The 24,350-nt window shown below is 46.5% G+C and overlaps 2 protein-coding genes across 2 annotated transcripts in view; one reads left to right on the top strand and one right to left on the bottom strand.

Moving 5' to 3' along the window:
* The window catches only part of CHEK2 (checkpoint kinase 2), a 131,503-nt gene extending 122,463 nt beyond the window's left edge, over window positions 1–9,040 (bottom strand). Inside the window, exon 1 of the mRNA XM_040416536.1 lies at window positions 8,925–9,040. The gene's annotated coding sequence lies outside the window, so the exon portion shown is untranslated. The remainder of the gene's footprint in view (window positions 1–8,924) is intronic.
* A 25-nt stretch (window positions 9,041–9,065) lies between these two features.
* HSCB (HscB mitochondrial iron-sulfur cluster cochaperone) lies at window positions 9,066–23,959 on the top strand. The gene is made up of 6 exons (XM_040416537.1): window positions 9,066–9,523; window positions 12,151–12,247; window positions 14,061–14,150; window positions 14,234–14,378; window positions 18,722–18,769; window positions 23,282–23,959. Exons 1-6 carry the CDS (start codon window positions 9,192–9,194, stop codon window positions 23,368–23,370), a joined length of 801 nt encoding a protein of 266 aa, XP_040272471.1. The 5' UTR covers window positions 9,066–9,191; the 3' UTR covers window positions 23,371–23,959.
* The last annotated feature ends 391 nt before the right edge of the window (window positions 23,960–24,350 follow it).

Genomic DNA, 24,350 nt, shown 5'->3' with positions numbered 1-24,350 from the left:
CACACCCCCACCAAGCACCAGTGATAGTAATAAACAGTACTCCGGAGGTGAATACACGCAAGAAAAATAGAGAGAGAGAGATCCAATACGGTACATTATATCTCTTCAATACTTGAGAGAGAACTCTCAGAAACCAATAAGGAAGTAGCGGGCTACTCCGCATATAATCTAATAAAGGACAACTAAAGGCTTTTTAGTTTTTTTTTTTTTTTTTTAAATATACTTCTATTATAGGGAAGGGAAAATTTCGGGGGTGCCGTCATGGGTATCGAGAAAAACAATTACCGGTAAGCAATGTTGTTTTCCCCTCACCCATGACGGCACCCCATGCGAGATAGACTATTAATGAGAAATTAGGGGGGGACAACCGCCTGAAGCACCTTCCTACCAAAGGCGGAATCCGCATGAAGATGGAGCCTGTAATGTTTTAAAAAGGTATGTTGGGAGCTCCAAGTTGCTGCTCTACAAATTTGGGCCAGGGAGGCATCCGCCTTCTCGGCCCAGGACGTAGCTACCGCTCGAGTGGAGTGGGCTCCAAACCCTGAAGGGGGAGAGAGACCCTGCGCTGAATAGGCCTCGGAAATGGCCCTTTTAACCCATCTGGCAATAACCGCCGTGGACACTTTCCGCCCCTTATTTCTACCCCAAAACTGAATAAGGAGGTTTTCATCCAACCTCCAGGCCGAGGTAGACTCTAAATAAGCAAGCAGACATCTTTTGACATCTAGGCAATGATACTCCCTTTCTAAACTATTAGAGGGATTAGGGCAAAAAGATGGAAGGACAACATCCTGACTTCTATGGAAGTCCGAAACCACCTTTGGCTGGAAGGACGGGAGAGGCCTAATGATAACTTTGTCATCCAGGACCTGGGTATAAGGAGGAAAGGCCGAGAAAGCCTGAATCTCTGAGATCCTCCTAGCTGAAGTAATGGCCAGTAAAAAGGACATCTTAAATGAGAGCATATTCAATGGCAAATCTGACAGGGGCTCAAAAGGTTTCTGTGACAGGGCCGACAAGACCGTGTTTAGGTCCCAAGGAGGGGACAAGGGTCTTATCGAAGGGCGGATCCTGGAGGCTGCCGACAGAAACCTTTTAACCCAAGGATGCAGGGCCAGCTGGGAATCGAAGAAGTAACTCAAGGCTGCCACATGTACTCTTAGGGTGGAAGCCCTAAGCCCCTTATCCAAGCCAGCTTGTAAAAAATCTAGAACCCTAGAGACATCTGGAGGAGAAAAGGGGTCAGGACTGATCCCTAAAAAGGAGGAAAAGACTTCCCAGATCTTATTATATTTTCTGGCCGTGGTGTCCTTCCTACTTCCCAAAATGGTGGAAACTACAGATTGGGACAGACCCCGACCTAACCAAATCTCCCTCTCAGCCTCCATGCTGCCAGATGCAGAATCCCTGGACTGGGATGCAGGATCGGGCCTTGATATAATAGATCCTCCCGAGGGGGGAGAATCCAAGGGGGGGCTATTGCTAGGTCTAGGAGGCAGGAGTACCAGGACCTTTTCGGCCACACTGGGGCCACTAGGGTAATCGTTGCTCTCTCCCTCTGGACTTTTTTCAGGACCTGCGGAATTAGGGAAAATGGAGGGAAGGCATAACCCTCCTCCTGAGTCCAGTCCTGTGCTAAACCGTCTAAAGCTGTTGGATCGTCCAGACGATTTATGGAGAAGAACCTTTCCACTTTCCTGTTCTTTCTGGAGGCAAATAAGTCGATCGTAGGGAGGCCGAACTTCTGTGTTAACTGGCAGAAGACTTCTGAGTTTAGGCACCAGTCCCCCTGCTTTAGCGGGGTGCGACTCAGAAAATCGGCTACTATGTTTTCTTTCCCCTTTATGTGGACTGCCGACAGAGATAGATGTCTCTGCTCCGCCAGCTGAAAGATCTGGTGACAGAGTATTGCCAGAGAAGGTACTCTTGTTCCGCCTTGATGGTTGATGTATGCCACTGTAGTCAAGTTGTCTGAGTATAGAACTATGTTTCTGAAGGATATGTCTGGAGCTATTGCTTTTAAGGCCATCTCTACTGCTTTCAGTTCTTTGAGGTTCGAGGTGGCTTTCCTGGTGTTTAAATCCCACCTCCCTTGCCAACCCTTGTTCTCCGAGTGGGCCCCCCAACCCCACGGGCTGGCGTCCGTTGTTATTACAATGGGATCCCGAAAGACCCATGGTACTCCTGCTGAGAGATTCTCTGTCACAGTCCACCAAAGAAGAGACATTCTCGCCTCTGCGGACAAGTGGAAAAGCCGGTCCAACGACTGCTTGCAGCCGTCCCATTGGCGCAGGATGCATGACTGTAGCTTCCTTGTATGAGCCTGTGCATATAGGACCGCTGGAAAGGTTGCTGTCAGGTGGCCCAGCACTGCCATTGCCCTCCTGAACGAGCAGAGGTAGGATCTGAAAAGATCCAAAACATGCTCTCTGATGGAGAATATTTTGGCGGACGGGAGGAAGGACTTTTCTACTCGGGAGTCTAAAAGGATGCCTAAAAATACACAACTCTGGGATGGAGTTAGGCAAGACTTCTTCCAATTTATTTTCCAGCCCAGGCTCTTTAACAGGGCGCAGGAACCCTCGATGTTTTGAATCAAGCCCTCTTTGGTCTGGGAAATAAACAGGAAGTCGTCCAAGTATGGTAGCAACGGAATCCCTGACAATCTTAGGAAGGAGGCTACTTCCGCAATCACCTTCGTGAAGATTCTGGGGGCTTGAGAAACCCCAAAGGGGAGGGCTCTGTATTGCAGGTGTAGACATTCTCCCTGAACCCAGACTGCTGTCCTTAAATATTTTTGGGAGGACGCATGTATTGGCACGTGGTAGTACGCGTCCTCTAAGTCCAGAGTCGCCATCCAGCAATTCTTTGATAGTAGATCTATGGCCGTCCTTATGGTCTCCATGCGGAATCTTTTGTAGCTGAGGAATTTGTTTAATTTCTTCAGGTTCAGGATTACCCGAAAGGATCCATTGGGTTTTTTTACTAAAAAAAGAGGAGAGTAAAAACCCTTGCCCCTCTCTGCCTGCGGAACCGGGACAACCACCCCTTTCCGCAGAAGTAGCAGGACTTCTGACTCTAAGGCCTGTCTCTTGACTAGATCCTTGGGGTAATCTGTTAGCCTGAACGAGTCCCGGGGACGGGTCACAAGCTCCAGCCGGAACCCTTCTCCAATTCCCCCCAGGGTCCAGCCGTTCTTGGTTATGTTTTTCCAGGCTGGGAGAAAGAGTGATAACCTTCCCCCTACCTGGGATTCGGCGTCATTGCTTATCTTTGGGCCTTTGATCTTGGGGTTTAAAAAGGAAACCTCCGGATTTCTTAGGAAATCTATCCTTTTCCCTTTTATCATACTGCCTACCCCTTTGCCTTTTGCCTTGGTATCTACGAAAAAAGGGGGGGCGTTGAGGAGCTGGAAAACCCTTCTTCTTATCTGAGGCTTTTTCAAGTATATCATCAAGGGAAGACCCAAAGAGCCTGTCACCCTCACAGGGGATAGCGCATAACCTAGCCTTAGAACCCTGATCCGCCTTCCAGGACTTCAGCCAAATAGCTCTTCTAGCTGCATTGGATAAGGCGGAAGATCTGGCTGAAAACCTAACTATATCTGTGGAGGCATCGGCTAAAAAAACAACAGCCTTAAAAAAGGTGGGAAGAGAGGCCAGAACTTCTTCTCTTGGTTTCTTCTCACTGAGATGCTGTTCCAGCTGTTCCAGCCAGATATGTAGTGACCTAGAGACCCATGACGCTGCAACCGCCGGCCTCAAGCAGGTAGAGGATGATTCCCAGGCCTTCTTCAAATAAAAATCCGCTTTTTTATCCAGAGGATCGGATAAGTTACCCAGGTCATCGAACGGAAGAGCAGACTTCTTGGCAATCTTTGCCACCGGAGCATCAACAATAGGGGCCTTGTCCCAACAGGCTGCTACCTTTTCATCAAAGGGATATTTCCTTTTGACAGAGCTTGGAATAAAAAATTTCCTATCAGGATTCTTCCATTCCTTTTTAATTAATGCCTGCACATTCTCATGAACGGAAAAAACTCTCTGCTTTCTGGGACCTAACCCCTGAAAGGCAACGTCTGCAGTTGATTTAGGCTGTTTCACCTCTTCTAATTGCATCGTCGCTCTGACCGCTTTAAGGAGGTTTTGGGTATCTTCAGGCGAGAAAAGGGATCCCCCTGTTTCTTCTTCTGCTGATGAAGTATTATCATCAGAGAGTAACTGGCCTGCTTCTCTTTCCTCCGCGTCAGAGCGGTCTATATCCGAACCCCTCATATCCGGAGATCTTCCCGGAGACTGCGGGCGATTCGTAGTTAAGGATTTAAGGGATGCTTTCACTTCAGATCTTATTAAAGATCGCATATTCCTGGAAAGACTCCGTGACTCCTCTGCCACCAATTTATCAATACATGGGGTGCATAACGGCTTAGAATAGGAGGAAGCTAGGGGGGTCTTACATCCTGCACACTCCTTATGCTTCGTCTTTGAGGCCGCTTTTTTGGGGGGCTTTGCCACCTACACAAATCAAGCAGATAACACCCCATTAATAAAGAAGGATACATCTCACCAGCCTTCTTTAGCCCCCACTCCTCAGGACTGGTACCGGACTCGCGGGCCTTGAGGGTTCCAGGGGTTCGGCGCGTCCGTCTGTAGGCTCCGACATCTTGCTGACCGCAAAGAGCCTCTTCAGCACCACACTGTGTGCCACATCAGCCGGCTGGGTTCCCCCCCTCTGCCCCATTTATATTTTAAAGGACGCGCCAGGGCACACATCGGCGTTCAACCCGACTTCCGGGTTAAGCCCCGCCCCCCCGCGTCGGGGCGTGCGCATGCGCAGACGCCCCTTCCGACGCCGACAGGAAGACAGGCAACCCGGGAGCAAGGAGAGAAGCCGCCTGAACACGGCCACGGCGGCTTCCTCAGGCCAGCGCCGGAATGTGGGGGAAGAAGCCCAGACTGTAGGCAGCAGCCCCGGAGAGCTTGACGCCACCTGGGGGAGGCCACCCACCGGATAAGAACCTGGGCCTCCCCCCGGCTGTAGGTAAGAACCAACGTGAACCAACATGAGCTTCCCAGAGACTTCCCATCCGGAGGACAGGAAACCTGAACTGGTGCTTGGTGGGGGTGTGAACCTTTTATCTTCTCAGGTTTCCTGTCCCGGATGGGAGGTCCCTGGTCGCATGGGGTGCCGTCATGGGTGAGGGGAAAGTAGCCTTACTGTTGCTGCCAAAGTAAACTTGTCCCCTTAGGGAACCTGAATATGTAATCTTCAGATCACTTCTTTCCTGCAATGAATTAGCACTGCAGTGCAAGGAAAATCCACTATGTCCTTATGGGGCCTCGCCACCTGCAGGCCACCGTAAGAACTACAGCTGTAATAGCCAAGGATCCTTCCTAAGGCTCCAGGCTATTACAGAGAAAAAACAGCTTCCACAATATTTGGGCGGGGAAGCCATTCAGGCCCTGGGAGCACTGTGCAGATTCCGTTGTCACAACTGCACACAGCATCTGAAGGTTTCAACGTCTGCGATATCACCGATCGCAAACATTAGCCCCAGGTGTCTGCTGTTTGAAACAGAACCCTAGCAGCTATGGCATCCACAAGAATCATCTTTAAAGACGTGACCAACATCGTACATATGGGGCACTGGTTGTGAAGGAGTTAAGTGCCCAGTAAACATAGTGCTCTCCAACCCCTCCTCTCTGAGTGACAGCTGTATTGGTCTCCTGGTTGGATGCTACAGCTGTCAGAGGAGACGGGCTGGGAAGCAGCTCAATGCAGAGAGCTCTTCACAACAAAGCTCCGCCTCCTAGGCACTTGCCAGAGGAAAATCTCACAGAATAAAACTTCCTATTCACATCATTACTGATGAAAAAAAGCTCTTGAAAAGGTAAGTTTAGGGCTCTTTTACACTTGCGTTGTCCGGATCCGGCGTGTACTCCACTTGCCGGAATTACACGCCGGATCCGGAAAAACGCAAGTGAACTGAAAGCATTTGAAGACGGAGCCGTCTTCAAAATGCGTTCAGTGTTACTATGGCAGCCAGGACGCTATTAAAGTCCTGGTTGCCATAGTAGGAGCGGGGAGCGGTATACTTACAGTCCGTGCGGCTCCCCGGGCGCTCCAGAATGATGTCAGGGCGCCCCAGGCACATGGATGACGTGATCACATGGATCACGTCATCCATGCGCCTGGGGCGCCCTGACGTCACTCTGGAGCGCCCGGGAGCCGCACGGACGGCAAGTATACTGCTCCCCACTACACTTTACCATGGCTGCCAGGACTTTAGCGTCCCGGCAGCCATGGTAACCATTCAGAAAAAGCTAAACGTCGGATCCAGCAATGCGCCGAAACGACGTTTAGCTTAAGGCCGGATCCGGATCAATGCCTTTCAATGGGCATTCATTCCGGATCCGGCCTTGCGGCAAGTGTTCCGGATTTTTGGCCGGAGCAAAAAGCGCAGCATGCTGCGGTATTTTCTCCGGCCAAAAAACGTTCCGTTCCGGAACTGAAGACATCCTGATGCATCCTGAACGGATTTCTCTCCATTCAGAATGCATTAGGATAATCCTGATCAGGATTCTTCCGGCATAGAGCCCCGACGACGGAACTCTATGCCGGAAGAAAAGAACGCAAGTGTCAAAGAGCCCTTATCCTGCTCTCCTCAGCCCCTACCTAGCGCTGTCAGCAGTTTAGTATGGTCAAAACTGCTGACCGATACGCTTTAAATCTCTGATTTCCTTGCTGCCCTTCTACCCTCGTTCTCTTGGTGGCTTGGTGGCATGGTGTTTTAAATTTATATGTTTTTTGTGGCTATATCGTTTATTAAAGGAGAAATAAAGGTTATATTTTAACAATTAGAGAAAAGGCCAGAAACAGGAATTATAGTCTTAGACTATTGGAATTGAAATGGTGTGACATTAGATTCACATTAAGGTTAATAATTAGGTTTTTCTGTTCCGTCACTGGAGTAAAACAGAATTTAATGCCGAAATGGGTCATCACTAAAATTAAGTGGCTTAAATGGGAGTAGCGGGTTTATAACCGGGGGAGCAACTCCTCTGCATGTGATCCGTTGCTAACGGCAATCCCCAGCAAAAATGCATACAATGGAGGATGCCGGCAGCGGACCACTTGCACCACAATGGCATCCTACACAAGATGGGATAATGTGTGGATGCAAATATAAAAATACATTAATCACTGCGAAAGGTGCACCACAATGATATGCAACTGACAACACTGGCTAATCCCTCAAGCTGATGTTAAAGGGAGTCTGTCACCAGATTGTGACCTTATAGACCGCTTACATAGCGCTCTAGCATAGCAGTCTATGATTCTAATGGTACCTTTGATGTTTTCTTGTGAAGTTCCCCCAAGGCAAAAAACGGACTTTTATTCATATGTAAATTAGGGCTCGCAAGTGCCCAGGGCGGCGTTCACCTCGTTGGTGCCTAGGCTGTTCTGCCTCTTTTCGTCATATCCCCGCCCCAGCCTCTTCCTCTGCCCGCCCTGCTCTTCCTTTGCGTCCTCCTCTGCAGCGAGATCCCGCGCCTGCACTATCCATTGCTTGGCCGGGTCATGCCCACTGCAATGCCCATTGTGGGTGTCTCTGGTCCTCGCCGTTGGCCGGCGCATGCACAGTAGCTACTGCGATGCCGTGCCCACAATGGGCATCGCAGTGCGCATGCCCCGGCCAAGCAATGGATAGTGCAGGCGCGGGATCTCGCTGCAGAGAAGGAGGACGCAAAGGAAGAGCAGGGCGGGCAGAGGAAGAGGCTGGGGCGGGGATATGACGAAAAGAGGCAGAACAGCCTGTGCACCAATGAGGTGAACGCCGCCCTGGGCACTTGCGAGCCCTAATTTACATATGAATAAAAGTCTGTTTTTGCCTTGGGGGAACTTCACAAGAAAACATCAAAGGTACCATTAGAATCATAGACTGCTATGCTAGAGCGCTATGTAAGCGGTCTATAAGGTCACAATCTGGTGACAGACTCCCTTTAAGAACTGAGACTTTAGCCAATGTATTCCAGTCAGGGACACATCGGAGCCCTTTTGCACCACCGTCAAGGTATCTCAGTGTGGCATGGGTTCCTACCACTAGACTACCCACGGAGTGTGAACACGGTCTGAGAGGTGCTAAGATACAACTTACAGCCAAGCTCCCACATACCTCCATAGTGTGATCACTCAGGCAGTGGGAGAGATGATGAGGCTGTAAGGCCCACCTATAACAGGCCATGTGACACGGGCTACCAGGTGCAACAGAATGCTACCAGCAGTACGCAATGGCACATTCTAAACATATCAAGAAAAATAACTGAAATAAAGTGGCTTAAATGGGAGGAAATGCTCAAAGCCTGAGGGATGAGGGATTGGCAGGTGCATATCATTGTGGTGCACCTTTTTGCAGTGATTACTGAAATGGGTCATGCCACAAAAATCAATGGTGCCCGGCGGATACCACTGACTGTCATGGCATAGTTACATGTAATAGTGCTCTAGAAGGGTGACAGAAGCTCCTTATGGAAGAGATTCGATGGCCGTACTGTGCCGCGCCCGGGATTAGAAGGTGGACACCTCTACTGGAACCCAACAGAAAACTAGGGGGCGCCACCAATGTATGGCCACCTCTGAAAAACGTTTTTATAATTTGATCACTGAGCCGGGTTCAGCTGTGCTCAGCCCCCCCCCCCCCTCTGAAGTACATGGCTGCCTCTGGGGAACTGCCTACCGCTTGTCACAACACCCTGTCACCCGCCTGCCCCACAATGGACGTCAGCACGTCCTTCTCCTTTGTAGGCCCTCAGTGCTCTAGAGCCATTGACTGGCATACAGGAGGGCACTGTACCGCCGCCCATGCGCTCAATATTAGGGACACCTCAGGGTGGGCGCCCTGCACCACACATAGGAACTCTCACCTCAGAGCTGCCGCATAAACAGGAAGATACCGAGCTCCTCTTTTGCCGCCATTCAAAGTCAAGCACGGTCGACCAATCAGCGGCAGCGACGTCAGAAATGGGCGGAAACTTTTCAACTCTAGAGCCTTTTCCTCCTGAATAGAAAAGAAGGCGTGTCCATCCTGCCTCAGCCCGTACCATACACAGTAAACATGGGGCATTCCCAGGGCTCCACATGACACTGACAAGGGCTTCACTTCCGGTTCCCACCTGAGGGGGGTCTCGGCGATGAAGCCGGCCGCTCTGCTAGTGTGGAGGCGCTGTGCCAGTCACTGGAGGGCGTGCTGCAGCGGGGTCACCAGGCTGTCCTCCGCTGCCCCTCGCGCCTCCATGTCCCTGTGTAGCCGTGCTGTGAACCTGCCTAGCGGCGCCCCTCTGCCTGGTCTCCTGTGTACAGCAGCCGTCACCTCCCACCCCTCAAGGACCCTCTGTGCCTTTGGCGGTAGCACGTTCTGCTGGAGTTGTCAGTCGGTTGTCAGCAGCTTCCGGCTCTTCTGTCCATCCTGCAGATCCATACAGCCTCCTAATGAGAGCCAAGACTTCTTTCAGCTCCTGGACTGGTAAGGAAGGGGTGCAGTGTGCTTCTGCTGCTCCTGTCTGTGAGAAGTCTCCCTGGGGGTCGTGCATTTTGGAGGGTTTCCATAGAAGTGCAAGAGGAGTGGGTGTAATTGTCTGAGGGCCCCCCATGTGTTCTAGTCCTGGGGTCGGACCCCACTGATCTGATATTGATGACCCATCCTGGGCATAGATCACCATATTTTCCATTTTTTGCAGCTGGCACACTGACCCATTCATTTCTATGAGGACATTCACACATCTGTATTTCTTTACGGATCCGCCAAGCGGTTCCGCAAATGATAGAACATGCCCTGTTCGTGTTGTGTGCGATAGTCCTTTCTATTGATGGGAGTGAGAGACCTAAAGAAACACGCGGAAACCTAGCCTGTGTTTTGTTTGGGGAAGAAATCTGGATATCTGCGTATGCTTGAATCCTGAATATACAAAGGGCCAGCGCCATTTTCCCTTCATTAGCCTGCTAAAACTACCCCTACTACTCCTAACATGCCCTCTTGTGGCATGGTCCCCCTTGTCATTTACAAGCCATCTATTGTAGCTCAGCATGCTTCCGGGTTCTGACACAGGTGGCGCCCGAGCGATCCTCTCTGCTGCTGGCCGGGTACGTAATGAGCCAGCGACCACACATGTCCTCCTGAATTCAACTGCTGTGACCACCTCCTAAACCCCTGCTTCATATGTTAATCAGAGACAACTGGAGGAGGAGGACAGAAGATGGTAGCTATTGGTGGCCAGCATATTGTGCTGCACTGTGGCTATGGTATTGCTGACCCCGCCTACTTGTGTTGCCCCGTCTTACGTCAGTTTGGACCCCCCTACAACATAGGGCTACTTTTTTCAGGGCCATTTTAAGTTCCCAATCTGCCCCTGGCTGGAGTCGGTACACTAATACCGTACTATGGCCATAACCGCCAGACCCATGTGGAATAACTGACCAGAACTTGGGCCACCAGGTAGTTCTGTAGTGATTTAGGTCGTCCTTGGATATTGCAGTTGTTGACCTATTGGGTGAGGGATGCTCAACCTGCAGCCCTCCAACTGTTGCAAAACTACAACTCCCAGCATGCCCTAATAGCTGTAGGCTGTCCAAGCATGCTGGGAATTGTAGTTTTGGAACAGCTGGAGGGTCGCAGGTTGAGCATCCCTGCTTAAACGTGATTAGCCCAGAATTGACCATTTTTACAAAGCACCCTCGTGTTCATCACACATTTACCATGCCCCCATGTGTATTTTCTTCTTAACCTTTTGGCCTCCGGTTTCTCCTTACACCTTGCTGACTTCAGAGGATAACTGGATGCTTTCCCGCAAGCCCAGTGACGCTGGCAGAAAGCCACAAGTAGGGGGCAGTAGACTAGACTAAAGACTCTTGTCCTGCGCTTGCGCTGTGTCACTGCACAGACTGAAAGTGAGCACCACTGTTTTAACATTGTAGTGCAAGACTGTGCTCATGTGCAAGAAAGGACCACAAGAGGATGGGCAGTTTATGGGCCTTGTTTAACCACTTCACTTCCAGGCCATTTCCCCCTTCCTGACCAGGCCTAATTTTGCAAATTTGACATATGTCACTTTATGTGGTAATAGCTTTGGAACGTTTTTATATATCCAGGCCATTCTGAGACTGTTTTCTCGTGACACATTGTACTTCATAAAAGTGGTAAATTTGAGTCGCTATATTTCGCCTTTATTTATAAAATAATCCAAAATTAGCAATTTTCTAAATTTAAATTTCTCTGCTTTTAAAACAGAAAGTGATTCTTCATAAAATATTTATTACTTAACATTCCCCATATGTCTACTTTTATGTTGGCGTCATTTTGTAGATGTCATTTTATTTTTTTAGGACGTTAGAAGGCTTAGAATTTTAGAAGTAATTCTTAAGTTTTAAGAAATTTCCAAAACCCACTTTTTAAGGACCAGTTCAGGTCTGAAGTCACTTTGTGGGGGCTTACATAGTGGATGCCCCCCATAAATGACCCCATTGCAGAAACTACACCCCTCAAGTTACTAAAAACTGATTTTACAAACTTTGTTAACCCTTTAGGTGTTCCACAAGAATTAAAGGAAAATGGAGATGACATTTCTAAATTTAACTTTTTTGGCAGATTTTCCATTTTAATTAATTAATTTTTTTTTTTCTTTTACACATCGAGGGTTAACAGCCAAACAAAACTCAATATTTATTACCCTGATTTTGCGGTTTACAGAAACCCCGCTTGTTGCATTTTTGTACTGTCATATTTACCACCCTGGCAGAAAATGACAGCTTTAGGCCTCATGCACACCACCGTTCCGTTTTTTGAGGATCCGCAAAACACGGAAGCCACCTGTGTGCCTTCCGCAATTTGCGGAACAGAACAGGCAGCCCATTGTAGAAGTGCCTATTCTTGTCCGCAAAACGGACAAGAATAGGACATGTTATATTTTTTTTTGCGGGGCTACGGAATGGAGCAACGGATGCGGACAGCACACGGAGTCCTGTCCGCATCTTTTGCGGCCCCATTGAAGTGAATGGGTCTGCATCCGAGCCACAAAAACTGCAGCTCGGATGCGGAGAAAAACAACGGTCGTGTGCATGAGGCCTTACTTATACTTTTCATATTGTATTTTGCAGTGAGCGTTCATTTAATATTGATGTTCAGGATTTGCAGAGAAAATACAGGAATCTCCAGCGTTTGCTTCATCCAGATTACTACAGTCAGAAGTCAAAGGTAGGTTTCAGACTAAGGCCTCATGCACACGACCGTTGTTCGGGTCCGCATCCGAGCCGCAGTTTTTGTGGCTCGGGTGCGGACCCATTCACTTCAATGGGGCCGCAAAAGATGCGGACAGCACACCGTGTGCTGTCTGCATCCATTGCTCCGTTCCGTGGCCCCACAAAAAAATATATCATGTCCTATTCTTGTCCGTTTTGCAGACAAGAATAGGCATTTCTACAATGGGCCGCCTGTTTCGTTCCGCAAATTGCGGAAGGCACACGGGCGGCTTCAGTGTTTTGCGGATCCGCAATTTGCGGATCGCAAAAACGTAACGGCCGTGTGCATGAGGCCTAAGGGCTCGTGCACACGCCCGTGTTTAGTCTGGGAAACATCTCCCTGACCGACGGCGGCTCCTCTGTCAGAACTGACCGCATGATGAACCATACATATTATGTAGTCATTTGTATCCGGGAGATGCAGCTGACACATGGGCTGTGTTTCTCTTACTGAACATAGTCGTGTGCATGGGGCCTAAGAAGAACTTTTAATTCTTTATATCTGCTCCAGATACTAATCGGCAAATCCACTCATCACAGAGAAAGCTGTCGCTCTGACAGCAGATCTTCTATCTTTTGCCTAGATGCTTCCAGGATTAAAGGGGTTGTCACACTTTAGTAATTGGCATTTATCATGTAGACAGAGTTAATACAATACTCTTACTATTGTTATTATCCATATTGTCTCCTTTGCTGGCTGGATTCATTTTTCCATCACATTATACACTTCTTGTTTCATGGTTACGACCACCCTGCAATCCATCAGCAGTGGCCATACTTGCACACTATGCAGCGGTCACATGTTAAAGGTCCCAGTGGGGCTTAAAAAAAGTAATAATAGGTAATACAATATTAAAAGAATAAAATAGCTCAAAACACCCTTTCTTGTGTTATTATGTAAGAAAAAAAACATATATGGGGTCATTTATCAAACTGGTGTAAAGTAGAAGTCGCTTAGTTGCCCATAGCAACCAATCAGATTCCTCTTTTTCAGTTTCCAAAGTTGCTGTCCGAAATGAAAGGTGGAATCTGATTGGTTGCTATGGGCAACTAAGCCAGTTCTACTTTACACCAGTTTGATAAATGAACCCATATGGTTTGTATTGCCACGTCCAAAATGACTGGCACTATTTAGGAATTGCTGGGGAAGGGGGTTCTCGCCTCCAAAAAAATTAAATGTAGAAAGTGATCCAAATGTACCCCAAATTGTACCAATAAAAGCTATGACTTGTCTTCAAGGGGATTTTCCTCCACTATGTAGGTGATGACTTATCCTCACTCCTAGAGGATAGTTCATCAATATCTAAAAGGTGGCTCTCAGAATATGGCGACAAAAATGATTTAATATATATATTGTTAAAAAAAGTGTGTGTGTGTGTATATATATATAAAAATTGGTATTGCATCACCTCACGATCCTCTGCCAGTGCCAGGAGTGGACTGGCCATAAACCTTACAGGGAAATTTCCAGGCGTGCCAATGCCCAGAGGGCCACCCAAGCAATCCTCTGCTGCTGACCGGGTAAATACTGAGCTCTCAGCAGTAATTAATGCTGTGAGAATCCATCTAAAAATATCCCAGTGGACGACCCCTTTAGTTGATAAGTTGTACTCCAAAATGGTGGCGTTGGAAAATAAAACTCATCCCACAAAAACGGGTTTCTGCATCATAGAGGCAATACTGGCTGTGGCGGTAAGGGGTTAAAAACAGAAGCCGTGAGAGTAGGGCCAGAGCCTTAGCAATGGTTTTTGTCTCTGATTTGTCTTCAGCATGAACGGGCTATTTCTGAAAGACAGTCTTCGCTGGTTAACAAAGCCTACAACACCTTGTTATCTCCATTACAGAGAGGCATATATCTGGTAAGTGCGCTGTGTGTAAGCTATACAGTAATGATAATCGGTGTGTATATGTTATTTTGCTGTATAAAATCTATTTATTTCAGTTAAGTCTTCACGGCATTACGATTGCAGACGGTACCGAAGGTGGCGCAGATGCACCCTTTCTGTTTGAAATCTTAGAAATCAATGAGAAACTCAATGACCTGAGCACAGAGGTGGAAATTGAAGAAGTCGGGACTTTTATACAAGGTATTCCTTGTTGGTTTTTGAAATTGTATTTTCAAATTGACAATAATGGAAATTACACAGATCGGCTTTTACTTGGCGAAGCTCAGATTAATGTATTCAATCGCTATCATTTAAATAAAAGGCTGAGTTCCTGTCCATTGCAGCCATACACTACTATTCACATTGTCTACTCTGTTACTTCATCGTCTTTAATGCACTCTTCTCCATAATGGGGCGGACCCAAAACCAAACCTGGAAGTGGATCGTCTGCGATGGCAAAGGAATGAACCATCAACCTATCTGAAGGTCTGGCAGCACCTCCTTCCACTCTCCCCATTGGAATAAATATACACACTATGTGCTAGAGACGGGGAAATAGCTGGAGGCTGGACAAGCATTCAGTGTGTCAGGCCTTCTCTATGAGGCAGATTTATTATTCCTTCACTCCAGAATTCTGGCTTCAAAAAGTCACAAAATAGGGCTTTTTGCACTCATTTGCTCAAAGATTGTGCAAGTTTTTGAAGTTTTCCACCACTCACTCCAGTTTTGAAATATGGGTGGAAAAGTGGGTGTAGTTAGCTATGTTACTGAGTTTGACTCCAGATTTATCAGTGAGACTTTAACAAAAATAAAAAATAGTCTCAATCTCTTTCCAGTGGAAGTGTGGAGTAAGAAAACTAGAGGAGCTTTTCTAGACAAAAGTGTTCAGTTTAAGGATAAGACAGATTTATCAAAAAACATGTCACATTTGAAAAAAGTATTCCAACACAGACTCAAGCAAAACTGACTTCAACTATTCCAAATGGCCAGAGGTTGGTCTGGAGCCAGATAGGCAACATCATGAAAAGAACTTTACAAGGGAACGTCATACCAGTCCTACTACTGGGATTATGGTGTGGGTTGGCCTAATGTACAGTAGTCGGACCCCTCCTGTCTTTATATCAGGTACACTAACAGCTAAGGCTACTTTCACAGTCGCATTTTGTGTGGATCCGTCATGGACGGATCCATTCAGATAACACAACCGTATGCATCAGTTCAGATTTGTATTATCTGTAACATAACCAAGATGGATCCATCTTGAACACCATTGAAGGTCAATGGAGGACGGATCCGTTTTCTATTGTGTCAGTGAAACGGATCCGTCCCCATTGACTTGCATTGTGTGCCAGGACGGATCCGTTTGGCTCAGTTTCGTCAGACGGACAGCAAGACGCTGCAAGCACGGTTTTGGTGTCCGTCTCCAAAGCGAAATGGAGACTGAACGGAGGCAAACTGATGCATTCTGAGCGGATCCTTTTCCATTCAGAATGCATTAGAATGCAAACTGATCTGTTCAGGGCTCTCACAAGCGGTCCAAAACAGATCTCACAAACGGAAAGCCAAAACGGCAGTGTGAAAGTAGCCTTAGTGTTACATTGATTTGGTCGTAGAACCAGTGGTATGGCCATTTCTCCACAGTGTCCTAGGAGCTGTTTTTCACAAAGATGTATGTTGCTTGGGCTACTGTGAGCAGCCTGCGTGACCTAAATGGCTAGCATGGTCTGCAGTGTCTCTGGACTTCTCTCATTGAGCACATCTGGATGTCATTGGTCAGCAGAGGGAGCTGCGAGCAGCGGATCTTGATGATTTGCTTGGCCAATTGTATTCAGGTCATCAGTATCTGATCGGTGAAGTTCTGACACCCAGGACCCCTGCCGATCAGCTGTTTGAGAAGGCAGCAGCGCTTACAGTTTCCCTGGTGTCAGACCCCCACCGATCAGATAATGATGACCTATCCAGAGGATAGGACATCAGTTCTAAGGTCTCGCAAACCCCTTTAAGGCTACTTTCACACTAGCGTTCAGAGCGGAACATCAGACGGATCCGCTCCTATAATGCAGACGTTTGCATCCGTTCAGAACGGATCCGTCTGCATTATAACTTAGAAAAATTTCTAAGTGTGAAAGTAGCCTGAACGGATCCGTCCAGACTTTACATTGAAAGTCAATGGGGGCGGATCCGTTTGAAGATTGAGCCATATAGTGTCATCTTCAATCGGATCCGTCCCCATTGACTTACATTGTAAGTCTGGACGGATCCGCTTGCCTCCGCACGGCCAGGCGGACACCCGAACGCTGCAAGCAGCATTCAGGTGTCCGCCTGCTGAGCGGAGGCTGAACGCCGCCAGACTGATGCATTCTGAGCGGATCCGCGTCCACTCAGAATGCATTAGGGCTGGACGAATGCGTTCGGGGCCGCTTGTGAGCCCCTTCAAACGGAGCTCACAAGCGGAGCCCCGAACGCTAGTGCGAAAGTAGCCTTAAGGGAACTTGTCACTATGAAGAGTAATCTGCCAGCAGCATGTTATAGAGCAGGAGGAGCTGAGCAGATTGATGTATAGTTTTATGGAAAAAGATTCAGTAAAACCTGTATTTTATTAATTTAAATTCCTGCTCATTTTGGGCTTAGAAGTCCAGTAGGAGGCGGTCCCATCAGTGACTGACAGCTATCTGTGTATACACAGTCATAGAGGGATAGGACCGCCTCCTGGACTTCTAAGCCCAAAATTAGCAGGAATCTTTTCCCATAAAACTATATATCGATCTTCTCAGCTCCTCCTGCTCTATAACTTCCTGCTTGCAGCTCAAACACTGGGTTCAATGTGACCGGTTCCCTTTAATAACCTCATTGATAGCATGCCTAGTAGTGTATGTATTTCTGTGTGTGGTGCTCATACTCGATACTGAATACATTTGAGATATTATTATTATTATTATTATTATTATTATTATTATTTTTATCATTTACACATTATTAACATTTCTTCCTGTGATTTCCATAATTTCATTTCCTTCTAAGGCTACTATCACGCTGCCGGATGCGGATGTAATGTCCGCCGACCCCATTAATTAAAATGGGGTCCGGCAGAGATCCGTACACACTCCAGCAGACAAGCGGAGAACCGGCTGGACACAAACTGCTGCATGCTGCTGTTTGTGTCCAGCCAATCCTCTGCTTGTCTGCCGCAACGGCCATGCCGGAGTTGCAGTCCGGAGACGTGAAAGTAGCCTAAGGCCTCTTTCACACAAGCGTGACAGATTTGGCTCCGGATGCGTTCAGGATGCGTTCAGTGAAACTCGCACCATTTTGCAAGCAAGTTCAGTCAGTTTTGTCTGCGAAAAAAACTGAAGGTTTACAAACATCTCTTAGCAACCATCAGTGAAAAACGCATTGCATCTGCACTTTCTTCCGGATGCAATGCGTTTTTCACTGAAGCCCCTTTCACTTCTATGGGGCAAGGGCTGCGTGAAAAACGCAGAATATAGAACATGCTGCAATTCTCACCCAATACAGAAATGATGCGGGAAAAAAATGCTCATGTACACAGACCCATTGAATTGAATGGGTCAGGTTTCAGTGCGGGTACTATGGCCGTCCCAGTGCCACAGGCTACGTGTCTGCATGCCATGTACTAGAGCAGGGATGCTCAACCTGCGGCCTTCCAGCTGTTGTACAACTCCCACGATGCCCTTCTGTAGGCTGTCAGGGAATGATGGGAGTTGTAGTTTTGCAACAGCTGGAGGGCCGCAGGTTGAGCATGCCTGTTAGAGCATGCAGCACTCTTTGTTTGTGTGTTGATCAGCTTCTAAATCGCTCCGGATGATTTGGTTGCATAACTAATAGCAAGAAACTCGTCAAGCAAGGTTGCCTACCCTGAAGAGATAGGGGAAAGGCTTAAAGGGAACCTGTCACCGGGATTTGATGTATAGAGCTGAGGACATGGGTTGCTACATGGCCCCTAGCACATCCGCAATACCCAGTCCCCATAGCTCTGTGTGCTTTTATTGTATAAAAAAAAAAAGATTTGATAAATATGCAAATTAACCTGAGATGAGTCCTGTAGGTGAGATGAATCGGGGACAGGACTCATCTCAGGTTAATTTGCATATGTATCAAATCGTGTTTTTTTTATACAATAAAAGCACACAGAGCTATGGTGATATTGCGGATGTGCTAGCGGCCATCTAGCAACCCATGTCCTCAGCTCTATACATCAAATCCCGGTGACATGTGTCGCTTCTTTCTTTAAAGGGAACCTATCTGTAGCCAATTGTATTAGTCTGTAGACAAAGGGCAGCAGATCAATATAGACACATTGTATCTGGGTGACTTGTATGTTGGGGGAATATAGGTGGGGCAGCGCACCAGGTATTATATTGTTGTTGTGCAGCGGCATGAAATGCACTCGTCAAAATGATTCTTGCTGTGAATGTGAAATGCTCCAGATACTTGGTTGTGTAACATCACTTTTAAACATGATGTCTATATGTATGGACTGTATTTCAGTTTTGCAATTAAACTTCTCGTTGCTTTTTTCACAGATATGTGTCAGGCATTGACTGAAAATGTTAGAAAAGCCTTTGAAAAAGGTACAGAATTTTTCTAGGAGTAATTTACTATAATAGTGTAAAATATGTTCGAATAGTTACTGTGGGCTATACTGTACTTGCTGTGCTGACATCTAGTGGCCAATGTGAAAATTGCAGAATTTTACTGTATGTGTGTTCTATTTCATTCTATTTCAGTACAATATTTCTACATTCTACAATTCCATTAAAGGTTAAAGAGTCTTCCGGTTGTAGCAATTTATCCCCTATCCGCCGGTGGGGGTCCTACCAGTGGGGCTCCCACCAATCATGAGAACGGGGACTCTGTAACCTGTGCGCCTCCCCCCAAATGAGCGGAGCAGTTGGGCACGCACACTGCTACTACATTCAATCCCATCAGCATTCTGGAAATATCTAAGCGCTGGACTCCTCTATCTCCAGAACTCCCATAGAGATGAATGGAGCAGAAGTGTGCATGCTCGACCTGCTGCTCTGCGTGTTTTAGGGCCCCCTGTGGGTTACAGGGTTCTCATGAGGGATCCAAGCGGTAGGACTATCACCAATTTAATAGTACCACTTTAAGTTAACCACCTCAGCCCCCATAGCTTAAACACCCTGAAAGACCAGGCCACTTTTTACACTTCTGACCTACACTACTTTCACCGTTTATTGCTCGGTCATGCAACTTACCACCCAAATGAATTTTACCTCCTTTTCTTCTCACTAATAGAGCTTTCATTTGGTGGTATTTCATTGCTGCTGACATTTTTACTTTTTTTGTTATTAATCGAAATTTAACAATTTTTTTGCAAAAAAATGACATTTTTCACTTTCAGTTGTAAAATTTTGCAAAAAAAACGAGATCCATATATAAATTTTGCTCTAAATTTATTGTTCTACATGTCTTTGATAAAAAAAAAATTTTGGGTAAAAAAAAAAAATGGTTTGGGTAAAAGTTATAGCGTTTACAAACTATGGTACAAAAATGTGAATTTCCGCTTTTTGAAGCAGCTCTGACTTTCTGAGCACCTGTCATGTTTCCTGAGGTTCTACAATGGCCAGACAGTACAAACACCCCACAAATGACCCCATTTCGGAAAGTAGACACCCTAAGGTATTCGCTGATGGGCATAGTGAGTTCATAGAACTCTTTATTTTTTGTCACAAGTTAGCCGAAAATGATGATTTTTTTATAATTTTGTTTTTCTTACAAAGTCTCATATTCCACTAACTTGTGACAAAAAATAAAAACTTCCATGAACTCACTATGCCCATCAGCGAATACCTTGGGGTGTCTTCTTTCCAAAATGGGGTCACTTGTGGGGTAGTTATACTGCCCTGGCATTCTAGGGGCCCAAATGTGTGGTAAGGAGTTTGAAATCAAATTCTGTAAAAAATGGCCGGTGAAATCCGAAAGGTGCTCTTTGGAATATGGGCCCCTTTGCCCACCTAGGCTGCAAAAAAGTGTCACACATGTGGTATCTCCGTATTCAAGAGAAGTTGGGGAATGTGTTTTGGGGTGTCATTTTACATATACCCATGCTGGGTGAGAGAAATATCTTGGCAAAAGACAACTTTTCTCATTTTTTTTTATACAAGATATTTCTCTCACCCAGCATGGGTATATGCAAAGGGGCCCACATTCCAAAGAGCACCTTTCGGATTTCACCGGCCATTTTTTACAGAATTTGATTTCAAACTCCTTACCACACATTTGGGCCCCTAGAATGCCAGGGCAGTATAACTACCCCACAAGTGACCCCATTTTGGAAAGAAGACACCCCAAGGTATTCGCTGATGGGCATAGTGAGTTCATGGAAGTTTTTATTTTTTGTCACAAGTTAGTGGAATATGAGACTTTGTAAGGGAAAAAAATAAAAATAAAAAAATCATCATTTTCCGCTAACTTGTGACAAAAAATATAAAATCCTAGGAACTCACCATGCCCCTCACGGAAAACCTTGGGGTGTCTTATTTCCAAAATGGGGTCACTTGTGGGGTAGTTATACTGCCCTGGCATTTTCCAGGGGCCCTAATGTGTGGTAAGTAGGTAAATGACCTGTGAAATCCTAAAGGTGCTCTTTGGAATGTGGGCCCCTTTGCCCACCTAGGCTGCAAAAAAGTGTCACACATGTGGTATCTCCGTATTCAGGAGAAGTTGGGGAATGTGTTTTGGGGTGTCCTTTTACATATACCCATACTGGGTGAGAGAAATATCTTGGCAAAAGACAACTTTTCCAATTTTTTTTTATACAAATTTGTCTTTTGCCAAGATATTTCTCTCACCCAGCATGGGTATATGTAAAATGACACCCCAAAACACATTGCCTAACTTCTCCTGAGTACGGCGATACCACATGTGTGACACTTTTTTGCAGCCTAGATGCGCAAAGGGGCCCACATTCATTTTATGAGGGCATTTTTAGACATTTGGATCCCAGACTTCTTCTCACGCTTTAGGGCCCCTAGAATGCCAGGGCAGTATAAATACCCCACATGTGACCCCATTTTGGAAAGAAGACACCCCAAGGTATTCAATGAGGGGCATGGCGAGTTCATAGAAATTTATTTTTTTTGGCACAAGTTAGCAGAAATTGATTTTATTTTTTTTCTCACAAAGTCTCCCTTTCCGCTAACTTGGGACAAAAATTTCAATCTTTCATGGACTCAATATGCCCCTCACGGACTACCTTGGGGTGTCTTCTTTCCGAAATGGGGTCACATGTGGGGTATTTATACTGCCCTGGCATTCTAGGGGCCCTAAAGCGTGAGAAGAAGTCTGGAATATAAATGTCTAAAAAATTTTACGCATTTGGATTCCGTGAGGGGTATGGTGAGTTCATGTGAGATTTAATTTTTTGACACAAGTTAGTGGAATATGAGACTTTGTAAGAAAAAAATAAAATAATTTCCGCTAACTTGGGAAAAAAAATGTCTGTCATTGATCACCCCCCTGTAAGGCTCCATTCAGATGTCCGTATGTGTTTTGCGGATCCGATCCATGTATCCGTGGATCCGTAAAAATCATACGGACATCTGAATGCAGCCTGACAGGGGGGGTGATCAGGGAGTCTATATGGGAAGGCTCCAGGGAGACGCCTGTATGTGTTTTGCGGATCCGATCCATCTATTAGTGGATCCGTAAAAATCATGCGGACGTCTGAATGGAGCTTTACAGGGGGGTGATCAATGACAGGGGGGTGATCAGGGAGTCTATATGGGGTGATCACCACAGTCATTGATCACGCCCCTGTAAGGCTCCATTCAGACGTCCGTATGCGTTTTGCGGATCCGATCCATCTATCAGTGGATCCGTAAAAATCATGCGGACATCTGAATGGAGCTTTACAGGGGGGTAATCAATGACAGGGGGGTGATCAGGGAGTCTATATGGGGTGATCAAGGGTGAATAAGGGGTTAATAAGTGACAGGGGGGGGGGTGTAGTGTAGTGGTGCTTGGTGCAACATATTACTGAGCTACCTGTGTCCTCTGGTGGTCGATCCAAACAAAGGGGACCACCAGAGGACCAGGTAGCAGGTATATTAGACGCTGTTATCAAAACAGCGTCTAATATACCTGTTAGGGGTTAAAAAAATCACATCTCCAGCCTGCCAGCGAACGATCGCCGCTGGCAGGCTGGAGATCCACTCGCTTACCTTCCGATCCTGTGTGCGCGCGTTCACAGGAAATCTCGCGTCTCGCGAGAGGACGCACCGGCGCGTCCACCCAGAAGAGCAGGGCCGCCGCAAAGACGCAATCCTGCGTACGGCGGTCCTGAGGAGGTTAACTGCCAGCAGTTAGTGGGTAATTGAATTTTTTGGCTACTGGATGTAGTCTAAACCTGTATATATTGTGTTATGGTCATACATTTTACTCAGTTTTACTCTACAGAATAATTTATCAGGCCAGATTGTATACTTATTTGCTGAAAGGATACTAAAGTGGGTTTATTCTTTCACTGCATGCCAATGTTAAACTGGTGTACGGTATGGTCACTGTGCATGACTATGGAGTGTTTAAAGAGGACCTGCCCCCACTCCTGACAGGCCTGTTTTAATAGCTTCATGCATTTCCCATGTAATGACAATTCTGGAACATCTATTCTTATATCTGTATGTTGTGCCATTCCTCTGTTATTTTTACTAGAAGTTATGAATGAATTGCTAGCAGTCTGCAGTAAGGGTACAGAGGGGAGGTAACCAGTGGGAGGTGTGTCCCTGCACAGTCTGAAAATGGCAGCACTGATTGGATAGAGTGAGTCTGTGCAGGGACACAGCCCCAACTGGTTACCACTTCTCTGTACCCTTACTGCAGACTGCTAGCAATTCATTCATAACTTCTAGTAGAAATAATAGAGGAATGGGACAACATAGAGCCATAAGAATAGATGCTCCAGAATTGTCATTACATGGGGGATGCATGAAGCTATTAAAATAGGCCTGTTAGGAGCGGTGAAAGGTCCTCTTTAAAGGGTTTTAAGTACTGCACAGTGTGACAAAGGTTGACATATCAAGAATATTTTCATGCTTATTGTAACTTTGTTCTAACTTTAGGTGACCTTGATGGTGCTAAAATGTTTTTAGTCAAGATGAAGTACTATTCAAACATACTTGACCAAGTGAAGAAGAAAATGGTTCCATAGTATCTGTGCTCCTGCTGCTTTAGCATATTATGGTATGGTCACCAGACTTCACCATGAAAACTGCCTTTCAAGCACCTTACTCCATTTTTTTTCTTCTCTAAACAATTAAAGGGATGACCTGTCCTCTACATGGATCACCTGTATCTGATCAGTGAGGGTCCGACACCCGGGACTCTCACCGATCAGCTGTTTGAGAAGGCACCGCCACTCAGAGTAGCGCCGCTCTCTGGTATCGGATCTCAGCCCCATTCACTTCAATGGAGCAGAACTGCGCCTAGGCCATGTGAGTGATGAACGTGACACCACTGGCCTAGACAAAGCTGCGAGAAGGCCGTGAGGGTCACAGGAGCACTGATGCCTTCTCAAACCACTGATCGGCTGAGTTCCCGGGTGTCAGACCCCCACCCATCAGATACTAATCTACAGTCTCGGAAAACCCCTTTAAAGATCTTGACTGGAATGACCATTGCTCACATGTTTTGGTACAACTTTACTGCCCAAGGCTGGATGACTTCATTTTATCTGCTCCATTTTAATGTGTGTGGATTTGACAACTTTATATGCAGTGCAATAATATAATTAAACTATATTTTTTGAATGTTGTTTCCTTTCTTGTGGGCATTTTTTTAAATTTCTGATAAGATTGCTGTGTAGCAGTACAGCCATTGAAGGGAATGGGGTTGCAGCGGTACTCGCACATTACTGTGACCCCAGAATCGCCCAAAAATTCAGCAGTGTTGGATATTTTGTGATTCTTGGATCGCGGTCATGGCAATTTGCAAGTCTTGTTGCAACCCCATTAATCTTAATGACTGCGCTGCTACACAGCAGTCTTTGGTCATGCGATGGGTTCTATGACCAAGATCCCCATCTAGCCCCAGCATTATAAAGGTATATAGGCTAGGGCAAAAAGCTCACACAATACTCTACAGACTGTAACCCGTCAGAGGGTAATATAAATCGTGATGGTCGAAGACCAT

The sequence above is a fragment of the Bufo bufo genome, chromosome 2 (genome assembly GCF_905171765.1).
Source record: "Bufo bufo chromosome 2, aBufBuf1.1, whole genome shotgun sequence".
Lineage (NCBI taxonomy): Eukaryota > Metazoa > Chordata > Amphibia > Anura > Bufonidae > Bufo > Bufo bufo.
This window is presented reverse-complemented; position numbering and strand designations above follow the sequence as displayed.

What these genes read in the sequence shown, in the direction of transcription:
- HSCB (XM_040416537.1), top strand. Translation starts at nt 9,192, where the DNA reads ATGAAGCCGGCCGCTCTGCTAGTGTGGAGGCGCTGTGCCAGTCACTGG. An exon ending in TACAGAGAGGCATATATCTG is followed by an intron (nt 14,151 to 14,233) that starts GTAAGTGCGCTG and finishes TATTTATTTCAG; the next exon opens with TTAAGTCTTCACGGCATTAC. An exon ending in AGTCGGGACTTTTATACAAG is followed by an intron (nt 14,379 to 18,721) that starts GTATTCCTTGTT and finishes CTTTTTTCACAG; the next exon opens with ATATGTGTCAGGCATTGACT.